Source organism: Myiozetetes cayanensis, unplaced genomic scaffold, assembly GCF_022539395.1.
Source record: "Myiozetetes cayanensis isolate MyiCay16 unplaced genomic scaffold, myiCay2020 scf15, whole genome shotgun sequence".
Taxonomy (NCBI): Eukaryota; Metazoa; Chordata; class Aves; order Passeriformes; family Tyrannidae; genus Myiozetetes; species Myiozetetes cayanensis.
Genome location: NW_026087159.1, coordinates 17,637,461 through 17,651,181, shown reverse-complemented (window position 1 = coordinate 17,651,181; position 13,721 = coordinate 17,637,461). Strand labels below are relative to the sequence as shown.

The window sequence follows — 13,721 nt, the reverse complement described above, 5'->3', positions numbered from 1 at the left end:
TACTCACTCACATATGCTTTTAATAGCAGAGTGTAACAAAGGTTCCAGCATCCTTCCCTTGGAGAGGCAGACTGTGACATACCGCTGCTAATCCCCAGTTCATCACATGTCCAGCTCCAGAACACATTTCAAAGGGCCCTGTTAATTGACCACAAGATTTTGAGCTTTTTTTCCTGTTTCTCCTCTCGTTTCGCCCATTCTTACAAAACTTGTGTGAGATTAAAGCAGCCTGGGAATGAAATTTCCTGGAAAAGGTTTTTTTTTTTTTTAATGCTTTAGTGTTTTAAGTCTCTGGAAGTGAATTTGCCCTGGAAAATCTGAAAACCATCCCCACAGGAGCCGTGTCCTCAAAGGCACAGGGTCTGGAGGCTCCCTCCCAGGACCACGAGCTGCGTGGGCCTCCAGACGTTTTTCCCACCTCTTCCTCAGCTGACTGTCGTGATGGTCACAGCAACAACAGCCCGTGCTTGCACAAATAGTGCTGCACAAGTGGTTTTCAGAGGGGAAACAGAACCTTAGAAAAGTGGCATGCCCATAAATCTTCAGATTCTTGTGCTGATTTCACTGGACTGCTGTGTCCCGCAGCTGGGTTTTTCAGAGGGCAGTTCACATCCTCTTGGTGTTGGTGTGGAAACTGAGGTCATGACAGTCCCCAGAGCTCTGGGAAGATTTCCCATCCTCCTGTTGTATCTCACAACCTCCCTGCCCTCCAGGCCCTGCTGGGGAGGGCTCAGGTGTGTGCTGAGGATGAGGGCAGTGTGTGGGAGCAGCTGGGCACAGAGAGGCTGTTTGGTGTCTCCAGCCTCTCCACAGTGAGCCCAGCCTAGTGCTGCCTGCCAGGAGTGTGCAGAGCACGGGGAACACCTGCCCCTCCAGACCTCCAGGGGCTGTGGGTGGATTATCTCTGCTCATATCCACGTGTCCCACACAGCAGGACAGGCCATGTCTCAGCAGTCTCTGCAGCTCTGCCTCTCCTACCCGTTCAGTCCCCTTCAGAGAAGTCTTTCAAAGATTAAACGCTCCAACTACATTTTCTGTTGTTGAATTTCCATCTGGTTTGTATTATTTGCAGTTTTGCTTTATCTGGGTCATTCCCTCCCCAGTGTTCTTCCCTTTCTCTTCCCTGCCCATTATCCCTGGGAGATGAGAGCTGATTGTAACTGGTGTACAGTTACAGGCTCTCATCCCCACATCCCTCACAGCCCCAGCTGTCCCAAAACTATGCTCACTTTTCCTGTACAGGTCATTCTTTCTTCACTCCCTCTGTCTGGCTCACCCCACAGGATACCGAGGCCTTCCTCAGCTTCCCAAGGCTGTCACCAGCCCTGAACTCCCTTTTCCATGTTTGGAGAAGCTGCAGTGTCCCAACCCAATGCTGACCCACGTTCCAGAGGGCCATTAGGACCAACAACACGTGTAAACCAGCTGATCAAATGCATCCTGGAGGACACACACGTCAGCCGGGATTTGGGAATAACCCACAACTGCCTGAAAACCCGGGGGGTGTGGGGGGAAAACGTGTTTGTTTTCCTGAAGAGGAGTGTCCCATCAGCGCTCCAAAGGGGCCCAGTGCAAGACACAACGGGACAATAGGGAGAACAACAGAGCGGGGCTGGAGCCCACTGAAAACGCAAAGGAACTGGACAGGCAGAACCGCGGTATTGAGAGGGGAATTACACACAGAGATGGCCGGGAAACACGGGAATGTCGGGGTAGCAGAGAGCCCGGGGACAGGCAGCACATCACACGGGCCGTGGGGAGGGAGGCAGCGCGGGGAGAGCCGGGGATGGAGGCTCAGGCTCCCTGTGCCCGGCTCCAGGAATGTCCCGCTTCCCCTCGTGATTGGCTGCGGGCTGGAGGAGTCAGTTTTCACGGGGGCCGATCAAAAAGTTCCCTTTTGCTTTCCAAAGTCGCTGTGTGAGCGGAGCCGTCGGGAAGAGGAGGCCGGGCGCTCTGGCGTTCCTGGGGAAAGCTGCTCCGAGGAGATGAGAGGGCTCCTCTCCCCGAGCACACAGGGCCAGCAAGAGGCTCCGAGGGGCCGCTCTGCTCCTTCCCTCGCCCGGGCCGGGCGGAGCGGCGCTCACTCCTGGCATGCGGCTCATCCCTCAGGATACCATGTCCCAGTACTCCACTAACTTCCTGCTGCTGCCCATCCCGGAGTACCCCGTGGGGGACCTCGTGCCCAACAAGATCATCAAGCTGGTGGTGCTGGGGGCAGCAGCGTCGGCAAGACAGGTAAGGGCTCAGGTGTGACCCCGCTCCCTGCCGGGGCTCTGCCCGCCCCGGGCACACCCAGCCCCGGCACTTGGGGCAGCCTGAACATCTGCAGTTGTTATTTCTTTTAAAGGCGAGGCAGATTTGCTGTCGGGGCGTGTTGAGAGGGGAGGGCGCAGAGCTGGGAGTTTGGGACTCGCAGGTGACTCTACCTGGGCTTGTGTCAATTATTGAACCGTGTCTAAATTTCCAACCCCCCAAAATGGGACCAGTGGCTCTTACCCCCTGCTGTAAATGTTTTATGCTCTGCAGACAAACGGCAGTGTAGGAGAGGTGTCTTCCTGGATTATTTTCCAAAAGGAGAGGGAAAGGAAAGAGGGTAGAATGAGCACGTTAAAACAAGCATTTTTACTTTTGAATATACGGTTCATGATGTCAGAAGTTATTAAGACCAGATCTGATTGATTCCATCTGAGGTTCCACAGGATGCAGTAAAATACTTCATTGGTTTGGCTTTGAAGCAGCCACATTTCCCTGTTATTTTTAAGTAGTTTGTTGAAGATCATTGCACAGGCAATTTAATCTAAGGTGGCTAAAGTGTGACCACTGTGAGAAAAAAAAAAATATTGTTTTAAATGAAATCTGTGATAAGAGTTGTCTGCAGAAGAAATAATTTTATTTAGCCAGTAATTAAGTGGCTTGCAAGTTCCTAGGAATCCACTACAGCAATATAAGTTACTGTTGCCACGATGGGATTTTAAGTGTCCTAAAGCATCAAGAAAAAGGAAAGTGTTCCAATGTAGAGGCAGCACAGGTTAAGGGAATAAGGAGGCCCAGGGTGCTGCAGGAGACACAAGTGTGCAGAGCACGTGCAGCTTGTTTGCCGGGTGCGAGCAGATCTCGCTGCTGGGTTTCAGGAGGGTTTTTAAGCCCAGGAAGAACCACCCCATCCATCAACCTCCCCTCTCCTGTGACACAGGAGACAAGGGTGGTGCTTGGACTGCTTGCAGTCTGCTGGCTTGTTAGTGCTTTTCTGCATTATTTCAGAGCAAAGCACAGGCTGTTTTACCTCCAGTCACAAGGAACCACCCTCTGTGTCCCACCCTGAGCAGCCACACGAGCCAAGGGCTCCCTTCCAACACAAGCTGGGAAAAGCTCTGGCTCAGGTACCACAGCCTGGCCCCAGCCCCTCCCCTGTGAGTGCCCAGAGAAGCATTTGCAGAGTAAAATGTGAGCAGCCCAGAGGTTGCCTGGGTTTCACACGAGGCTGGTGCTCCCAGTAAGATGCCCCACGTGTTGTGCACAGACTGGTTTTGGTTCCCATTAAGGGCCATGTTTTTGTCATTGTTTTCCAGCCCTGGTCGTGCGTTTTCTCACGAAGAGATTTATTGGGGACTATGAAGCCAACACTGGTGAGTTTGCTCTCTCCAGCAGGACTGCAGAAAGTTGGAAAATAAATCTCCTCTGTGTAGTGACTGGTGCATGTTGCAGGAGAGCCAGGCAGTGTTAGATGTCCATAAGGTGCATATTTTCAGTTAATAGCCCTGAGCTATGAGAGCAGTAAATCAAAGGCTCATTATTTATGATCCTTTCAGCTATTTTTTTTTTTCCTACTCGATGGAAAAGGATCAGAGTAAAAGGTTTGCTTGGGGACATATCTATATTAAAACACAGACTCAAGGAATAACTAGACCATGGAAACACAATGCTGCTCTCCCCAGAACCCCAGGGAAGCCAGAGCGATTCCAAAGGGTATCAAACGCAGTTCAGGAGTTTTTCTGTGCATTCCCTTTTATCAGAGGTGGTTGTGACCAGGGAGACTTCCAAACTGAAGTCTTCTTTCCATCAGATAAGCCAAGTGACCATTCATTCCTTGTTTAACACTGGCACCCAGAGGGTGTGCTCCTGGGAAACGTTTCATTCACAGCCTCTGTTCCAAGGAATGGGACTGATTGGGCTGGTTTTGTAGGATGGATCAGGTCCCCTGTGCTCACTCCTGCTGGCACACCCAGCTCAGTGTTTGGGTGAAGGTGGACAGCATTCCAAGCAGCGGTTGCTTCACTGTGGAGCTGCCTGCAGAACTCGGGATGAGGAGCAGGAAAGAGGGAGCAGCACAAGACACCTTTGATCTCTGCCTGTCTGATGAAATACAATGTGAAAGCTCCTCCTGACGGCTCCCCCTCGCTGACCCCGGGTAACCCTGGTGCTTGGCTGCTCTGTTTCCCTTCCTGTTCCCTCATCCCTTCTCGGGGAGGTTGTTCATCAAATCAGACCGAGCTGTGCAGTGGATTCCTGCCAGAGCCATTGCTGGGAACCACATGCTTTCCTCATTAAGCTCCCAGCCCAACAGCCTTGCTGGAGAAGAGCTGAATATGCCAGGAAAAGAAACAGGTGGCAGTGGATTTGGGATCACTCAGCCCTGTTGTCCTTCCTTGGGTACCAGAGCAAGGGCTGGGTGTGCAGAACCTGCTCTTTGGTCATGACAGGAACGACATGTTGGCTGCTCTTGCTTCCCATAAAACAGTGCCATCATTTCAGCTTAAGATCTGACCTGTTTGAAAAGCCCAAAATAAACCCCACAAGGGCTAGATCCCCTCATAGTCCATATTAAAACACTTTGGATTCAGGTGCTAAATTCTCCTGTATTGTAAATGTTTCTGTGGGCTCAGACCCTTTGCCACTGGAATAAAACCACTTGTTTCCCTGAAACAAAGATGATTTTCAGCAGCATCCTTGTCACTAGCTGACCTCCCTGTTAGTGTGACTCTGCAGCAGCTGGCATTCCTCTGTGCTGGAGATGCAGAGGCAGCAGTGGTGTTGTGCTTGGGGCAGACAGCAGGGCTGTGCCCCCCAGCTGTGGAGAAAGCACTTCTGAACACATCCCCGTGCCTTGTGTTGAGTTCTACAGAGCAATCCTGATGGCATCAACCTCTGAAGTTGTTCTTGTCACAGCCACAGATATTTCAGAAGGTCAAGACCTACATTTTCACTGTCACTTAACTCCCACTCTGGTAACAAAACTGAGTTCCAGGCCAGATTAGTGATGGTTTTATTGGAGCCAGGTCAGTCCCGAATGGTCTGAACTGGCACTTGGCCCTGAACATGTGCCATCCAGATTAACCACAGGTCAGGTTCAAAGTGTCCAGTCTTTGGGGATTTCTACCAAACTCTGCTAAAATCATGCCAATCCCAAAGAGCATCTGGGTGGTTTGGATACACTCACTCACTGTCCCAAACTAGAATGCTTTTCTTTTTTAAAGACACTCAGAAAAATGCAGTGGGAAGCAGCTCACTCCTCTTACAGACACCCCCTGGATATCTTGGTTTGAGATGAAATACAAGTGCAGCTCACATTTTATGAAGTGGATAATAGGGGGTGAACCCTGACTGGGATTTATGTCCCCACTTGGAGGATTTGATTCAGTACAAAGAGCTTCTTTCCCAGCCCCCATCCTGGCTGTCCATCCAAAACATCCCCCAGCAAACACAACCCCCCTCACTGAGCCAACAACCCCTGCAGGGCCACTCACTTCCCTGCAGGCAGCTCCACATCCTACAAACTCCTGCCTCCCAACAGGTCCATATCCTACAAACTCCTGCCTCCCAACAGCTCCACATCCTACAAACTCCTGCCTTCCAACAGTTCCCTTTTGCCTTTCTGTGCTCTCTTCTTTGCTCCAGTCCCTGACTCACCACCTTCCTCTCCCACCAGGTGCTCTGTACTCCAGGAAGTTCACCATCGACGGGGAGCAGATCTCCCTGCAGGTGCAGGACACTCCCTTTGTCTCACTGGAGGTAAAATCTGCTCGGTGCTTTTCCACACAGTCGTTGTCCCAGGGTTGTTCCATCTCCAAGTGACCTCCCATGGCAGCAGGAAAGCACCTGGGCCTGAACCCAGGACTGGTGGGGGTACCTGAAGCCCCTCAGAACGAGCCCTGCAGTGGTCAAATCAGGCTCCTCTAAGAGCAAGTCAGAGTTAACCCAAACCTGTTTCAAACACATCAGTGCTCCCCAAGATTAAACAGCAGGAAAAGCACAACCTGGCTCGTTCCTGCCAACTCCTTGGGTATTTTATTTCCTCTCAAATGGTTTCTGTCCCCACAAGGCAGAAAATTCACCTGCCCAGAGGCCCAGCTGGCTCAGCTCAGACCTTGGGACACACCCAGAGTGTCTCTGATACAGGAAAGTGTTTCTTTCCAAGGGGAGAGGCCTCCCAGCAGGTGTCATTTCCAGTGCTTTTCACTGGTTTCCTTGCCTTGCTTTTAATTAATTCCTTATTTTTAAGGTGTTGGCCTTTATCTACACCCCTGTTTCTATCAGTGTTTTAGATATTCTGTTGGACCCGAGGCTCTTAGAGGTCTTTTCCAACATTAATGATTCTGTGATATTCTAGATTTTGTATTTCACTAGGAACCTGTCTCTAGGAATGTTTTTCCAAGCAGGATTTAAGATCAGTGTGTCTTTCCTTGAAGATCTGCTTCACATGCAGAACAGGAGGATGAAAATGGGGTCAAAGCAGCAGGAAATGCAGTGAAATTTGGTTTTATATGAACAGTGAGAATCTCATGAGAGCAGTAACTCCTATAGAACAGCTGAGATGTCGTGATAAAACCAGGTTTTCTCTTTCCACCACCAAGCCTAATCTTCCTGGTGTGCCCTTGCCCTCAGTCTAAACTGAAACTTGGCCAAACACACGTCTGATGGGCACACTACCTTGTCTGCTGCTCTTTCAGGCTGCTCTGGACAGCTCTGTACCCCTTGGCTGAGCTGCCCAGCCCCAGGGGTGCCTTTCTGGGCTGTGGAACTGCTCCATCCTGGGCATGCAGAGCTCCCCCAGCGTCAGTCCCCACTTCCAGCTTCTCCCACGAGTGGAAGCGGATTAAGCAGAAAGCTTTGATGAAGTTCCACACTCTGCTGCCTTGGGGGGACACAGAGGGAAGAGAGGAGCCCTCATTTGCTCTGGGCACTAAAAAGCAAACAAAAGCTGCTGTGGAAGTGCTGCAGATGTTCAAGTGGGACTTCCCAGCACAAAGGCCCTTTGCCAGCTTGGCGAGGCAGGAGCTGTGGGTGGGGATTGGGCACAGCTGGGGCTGCCTGTGACCCCTTCACACAGGAACCCCCTCTGGGTTCTGTCCCAGGGAGAAAGGAGGGAGTGGAATGATTGAATTTTAATTGCCTCTTTCAGACCAGATATATGTTATTGTCTGGTTTTCCTCTTCTGATTCAGACTGTGCCCTACAGTTCAGTGACTGTACCCAGAGCTCCACTAAAGCCTTGCCAGCAGCTGAGGTTCCTTAGTCAGGCACGACTTGACCTTAGTTAGGAAAGAGTTTCACTTCCTCTGTCCCAGTCAAAGGTGTCACTGTCCCAGCAGTTCCCACAGGCACCCTTATCTCAGCTGGCTCTGCTTGCATCAAATGGTGCATCTGAGGCAACTGGAGGGACTGTTCCCTAACAGGGCTGGTTGAGATGGAGAATAGGTTGGATTTTTGGTTAAAATCCTTAGGGAAGAGAGCTTCTTGCACTCTGCAGGCTGAGGACAGTGTTCCAGGAGGAAGTCACGTGGAATCCCTCGGGATTCAAGCCACCAGAAACGTTGATGTTTAAGAGAGAGAGAGAAGCAAGCAGATGAGGGCTTTGCTGGGTGATCCAGCGCTGCTCTGTACATGCAAACGGCTGTGTGTGTGTGTTCAAACCCCATTCTGGAGAGGCGATTTCCATTTAAAAAGTAGCCCATTAGCCTTTGATTTTCCCGAATAAAGCATTCCTCTCGGGATTATCCATCCCTCTCCCTCCGGGTGGGCCGAGCCGGGGTAAGGGAGAGTTTGTGCTCATTGGGGCTCCCCGAACGGCCACCCCCTCCCAACCCTTTCCACCTCCCCCAAACCCTTCCCACCCCCTCCCAACCCTTCCCACCCCTCCCAGCCCTTTCCAAACGCCTGCCAGCGCAATTAGCGCTTTTTATACTCGCCGTGAAAGGAGTTTGCTGGTGAAAAGAGGCTTCCAGGCCGTGGAGAGGGGTTCATTATCCCCACCCTGGAGACAGCCCAGACATCAACAGCGCAAATTGCCCTTCTTCCCACAGCCTGCCCTCACTGACCCGCGGCAGGGCTGGGAGGGAGCACCCTCCTCATCCCCGGGCTGGGCTGGGGGTGGCAGGGGCTCTGGGGGGAGTGAGAAGGGCATTTAATCTGTAAATAATGGAGTCAATTGCAGATATTTAATCTGTAGGTAATGGAGCATATGCTCTAATAGTTGATGGAAATTTCTTGAGTGGAATTCAGCAACAATAATAGAAGTTTGGGCTCTGTATTTATAGTGTTGAACCCACCCCAAAAGACCTCTAATTCCTACCAGGTTCGTCAAGAGCTGAATACAGAATATTCTTGGTGCCTTGCTGGATATGAAAGCAATGCCAGAGTTCCAGAAATCCTGTAATATTGGCAGGAATGGGAGTCCTTCCACACCAAGCAGGCAGGCAGTGGCTGCAGCAGGGATCTCCCTGGACCCAGCCAGCAGGGATAACAAAGGGCAGAGGATTAGCTGGAAAAAGCCTCATCTTGAAAAGTGAGCTGAGCTGTTTGCAAGCCCCACCGTGTCCCATTCAGCTTTCTGTTCCCGGTGCTGGGCATTGTTGTGGCTGAGTAGGATGGGGATGGGCTGAGCAAATGTGTGACCAGCAAAAAATGATGTGAACCCGTGGCTGCTCTGCCCATCAGCAGGGACATTTCACCTCATTGCCAGTTCCTGGCATTGGTTCTTCATTAAAAAATTGCCTTTTCAAATGCTTTGGTCTGTCTGGAGATGGGTGAGGCAGGGAAACCTGTCAGGCTTCACCAGAGTTAGTGAGAATTATCTCTGTCCATGGAGACTGAATAAAGGATTGGAAAAAGCCCTAAGACACACCTTGGGGGACCACTTTGTGCCAAGCCTGATGAATTTTATAATGCCCTTCATGTGCCCAGGACAGTTTTATCCACAATATCAGAGTGAATTTCTGATGGGTTTGGTACAGTGGAACACAGGGCAAACTTTCCAACAGCAGTGTTTTGGCTGTTCTCTTCTTTTCAACCAATTTGCTCTGACCCCTCTCCACTCCTCCTTGCTGCTGATGTTCACAGAATCACAGTCACTGAGGTTGGAAAAGGTTCTGAGACCATCCAGTCCACCCTGTGCCCCATCCCCACCTTGTCCCCCAGCCCACAGCTACATCCAGTCCTTCCTTGGACACCACCAGGGGTGGGGACTCCACCCCCTCCCTGGGCAGCCCCAAGGTGCCTGATCATCCTTTCCAGGGAGAAATTCCTCCTGCTGTCCCACCTGCCCCTCCCCTGGCACAGCTGAGGCCGTTCCCTCTCCTCCTGTCCCTGTTCCCTGGGAGCAGAGCCCAACCCCCCCCCGGCTCCCCCCTCCTGTCAGGGAGTTGCAGAGCCAGAAGGTCCCTCCTGAGCCTCCTTTTCTGCAGGCTGAGCCCCCCCAGCCCAGTGTGACTGGATGTCCCCTGGCCCTGCTACGACTGAGAGGTCTCTACCCACTCCCCTAACTCCCTGTTGCTTTGGCACAGGACGACAGCGACAGCATCTGCTGCCAGGAGCAGATAAACCGCTCCATCTACTGGGCCGACGGCTTCGTCTTCGTCTACTCCATCACGGACTACGAGAGCTACCGCGTGCTGCGCCCGCTGCACCAGCACATCCGCAGGATCCACCCGCACGCCAACATCCCCCTGCTGCTCGTGGCCAACAAGGGCGACCTCCTGCGTGCCAGGCAGGTGTCCTCCTCCGAGGGGCTGCAGCTGGCCGGGGAGCTGGGGGGCTCCTACCACGAGGTGTCGGCGCGGGAGAGCTGCGAGGCCGTGCACGAGGCCTTCCGGCAGCTGTGCCAGGAGCTCAGCAGGATCATCGGCAGCTGCAACGGAGAGAAGCGCCGCGGCCTCCACCTCGTCCGGCCCAAGTCCCCCAACATGCAGGACCTGAAGAGGCGCTTGAAACAGGCCCTGAGCTCCAAAGGGAAGTCTGCCACCGCCCTCTGAGGGGCCACGGCGAATGGTTTCCACAGAAAGGCAGCGAGCTGGAACAGTTCGCGTTGTGGGAGAGGCTCTTCGGCCTGGTCTTCACAACTTCACCAAAAAACCCAGGCTCGCTCTGCAAAGGAACCTGCAGAACTCACTGGGTCTGCAAAGGGACCTACAGAACTCACTGGCTGTGCAAAGGGACCTACAGAACTCACTGGTTGTGCAAAGGGACCTACAGAACTCACTGGCTGTGCAAAGGGACCTACAGAACTCACTGGCTGTGCAAAGGAACCTACAGAACTCACTGGGTCTGCAAAGGAACCTGCAGAACTCACTGGGTCTGCAAAGGAACTCACAGAACTCACTGGGTCTGTAAAGGAACCTGCAGAACTCACTGGGTCTGTAAAGGAACTCACAGAACTCACTGGGTGTGCAGAGGAACTCACAGAATTTGCTCTTTGAGGCAAGAATTTGCAAACTGTGATTTTAAAAAAAAAGGTTTTGTCCCCAGTTATTTCCATTCTGAAAGGGGCACAGTCAAACGGTTTAGTCTTCAGAAGTGGATTTCATTAATAAAAGTGATTAAATCCTGCTCTTAAGAGATGTGCCTTCTCTTGGGGATGGTGGTGTTGCCAAACACAGGCCATGAACTGCAGCAGGACATGAGGAGAGCGGCGTGAACTGGACTGAGCAAGCAAAAGGCACCAGATTTGTTTGGTCACCAGAGTGGAAAATAAAGGCAAAACGTCAATGAAGAGTATAAATAGTGAAAAGTAGTAACTGAAAGTTTCTAAATGGCAGTTTATAAAGTGTTCTTAGAAACTTGGGGAGAGATTTGTTCAAATGCAAGCCTCAACCTTCAAAGGGAGCTTTTTTTTAAATCACTATTTTTCCGGATTATTTCCCTTTAAAAGCATGTTGACTGTTTCTGAAAGTGATTATCTGGGCAAAACACATCCTTGGAGCAGCATTTTGCAGGCAGTTTCTCACACTTCTCATTTTTCTGAAGGTTTCCTACGTGGCAGCAAGGGAGGGACAAACAGATGGTTTAAAACCTGCCCCAAAATGGACTGTATTGATCAAGAGCAAGGAGGTCACCCCAAACTACTGAACTTTTTGTTTTCCCCAATCTGGTTAGACTTCAAGATGCTGTTTTAAAGAAACAAGGCCCTCAAGTGAAGTATGTGCAAATCATTAGGTTTGTTGGGTTTTTTTAAGGAAGAAAGGGTTTTATGATGCCTGACATTTCTGGCTTGGTGAATTCCTGATTTTGTTGTTTTGCTGGAGACCAGAGCTCCCTGGATCCCTCCCAGAGCACCCAGATGATGTGAACACACACTTCAGTGGCAGTGCCAGCATTCCAAGGATTTGAAGCTGTATCCCATGGGCTGCCCTGGTTTATGGGACCAGCAGCAACAACAGGAACTTCCATCATCCTGCTTGTGGTGAGAGGGGCTTGGACCAGGTAAAATTGCTGATGGAACGACCCTGCCTTCAAACAGACCCACAGGAGCAACCCCCAGGACGTGGAGCTGGGTGATTTACACTCAGGGACACAGAAGGGAAGCCCAGCTTTGCTGGGTGTACAGAAACACTCCCAGCTGCACTTTCAGCTGGAAATGCTGAGCTAAATCAACCTTCTACTCATCCTGAGCAGCACAGCTGTAAATTGAGTCTGATGAGCATTTGTGGAGCCCAGGGCTTGGAAATGCATTTTGTATTTTTTTTGTGGCCCCACATCAGACAACTCTGATCACCTGGATTGGCTTCATCTACAGCTCACCTTCTGGTTTATTTATTGTTTCCTACAGCTGGCCCTTGAGTTCTTAGTAATTTGAAATTCTTTTATTCCCACAGACGACCTGCACCTGTTTTTAAATTCGGTTTCAAGCGGTGGTGGGAGAAGGAAAGGCAAGTTCCCCCAAAGGGGGTCTCGGGGGATGTCAGGGGGTTTCTGCTTTGGGTGATGGTTAATGAGCAGTCTGATGGTTGGGCAGTGTCAGTAATCACCACGGGCACTTTGGAATGGTATTTATGGCCCAGAGTGTCAATGTTTTAAGTCACTGATAGCACAGCTCAAATATTGAATCTAAAGATTCAATAGGTCAAATATTGAACCCAAAGATTCAACACCATGAAACAGAGCAGTTTGCAGAGACACACAGGCTGAAGTGCCTTTCCATTGGAAAAATGATCACCAGTTTTGAATGGCAATTAAGTATTTTGCCATCCCAGCACTGTGTAACAAGGCTAAATGTGCTGAAGACAATTTGCTGGTGTTTTTTTTTTTCATCAAAGCCCAAGAGACTTTGGTGCTCCAGCCCATGAGAGCTGTTTGCAGCTCACTCCTTCAGCTCTAACCCTTTCTTATCTCGGAAGAAAGTTCATCCAGTTTCAAACCTGTCAGTGTTTTACTTTCATTAGTGATTAATAAAACCATGCAGGGTATTTCCTGAGTGGTGGATAAAATGGCTCCTGTATGTCTCCCATCTTTCAATATTCCTTGTTTACACTGGACTAGAATATATTGGTTTCCCTTCTTACAGTCTCAGACACCCTGCTTTGGAAGCACACACAGATATTCCTTACATAAGGAAGAATCCCCACATTCCCCTGGGGGAAAAAAACGCTACATTTTAGCTAAAGCCAAAAAATATTGAAACACTTAAAGTCTCCTCTTAAATACAAACATGTGGCCAACATTTCTTGTGCCACAGGAACGGCAGCGTTTCCTTTGTTGGACACAAATCCTGGAGGGCTCTGCCATTGCTTTGAAGCCAGGATTTACCATCTGCAGAGGGCAATAAAGCTCAGAATTTATTTTGGGGGGCAGGACTTGAGCCCCAGAACATCCCTGTGCCACTGGAGGCAGCAGGAAAAGCAGGGAGAAAAGAATGCTGTGGAATGAGGTGCCTAAAAATAATCATGCAAGAGATCAAAGTTTAGTCATGTAGAACCTGCTCCTGAATTAGAAACTTCAGGCTGCCAGGGAAAAACATGGATTCACTGAAGGTTTGGATTAACCCTGCAGAGAGAGAAGGTACTTGACATAAAATCAAGAGAGGAAAGGGGAATAAAGGTTTGAGAGTGTGGGGTGTTTTTCTGGATATCAAAGCAAGTTCTCTTCTCAGTCACATCGATTCAGTCCAGATTAGTCCCACAGGCAGCAAGAGCTGGAGAACTCCTCTTTTTTCTTTTTTTTTTTTTTTTAATTTTCTTCCTCCATCCCTCATCATTCTCCTGAGCATTTTAAACCTTGTGCACCATCTGGTTTTCAAGATGCTTTACAGCTGGGTTTGCTTGGGCACCAAGCAGCAGAGTGGCTCGCCCCAGGGTGACACAGCTGAGCAAATAATCAGAGGAGCTCAAAGCCCTCTCCTTTGTAATTAATTGTCTTTCCAGCAGCCACCAGCCCAGGCACCTCCCTCGAGGTGTGCACAGAGCTCAGCTGTGCTGCCCAAGGATGGAATCAAAAGTGGGAGAAGTGACAGGA

General features: G+C 50.4%; 1 protein-coding gene across 1 annotated transcript; it reads left to right on the top strand.

The window, feature by feature from the left end:
- Window positions 1-1,716: 1,716 nt before the first annotated feature.
- Window positions 1,717-13,484, top strand: LOC126637414 (ras-like protein family member 11A-like). The gene is given in 5 exon segments (XM_050310656.1): window positions 1,717-2,212; window positions 2,215-2,235; window positions 3,570-3,626; window positions 5,927-6,009; window positions 9,779-13,484. Coding segments are annotated over 5 exon segments (750 nt in total). The 5' UTR covers window positions 1,717-2,091; the 3' UTR covers window positions 10,247-13,484.
- Window positions 13,485-13,721: the final 237 nt, after the last annotated feature.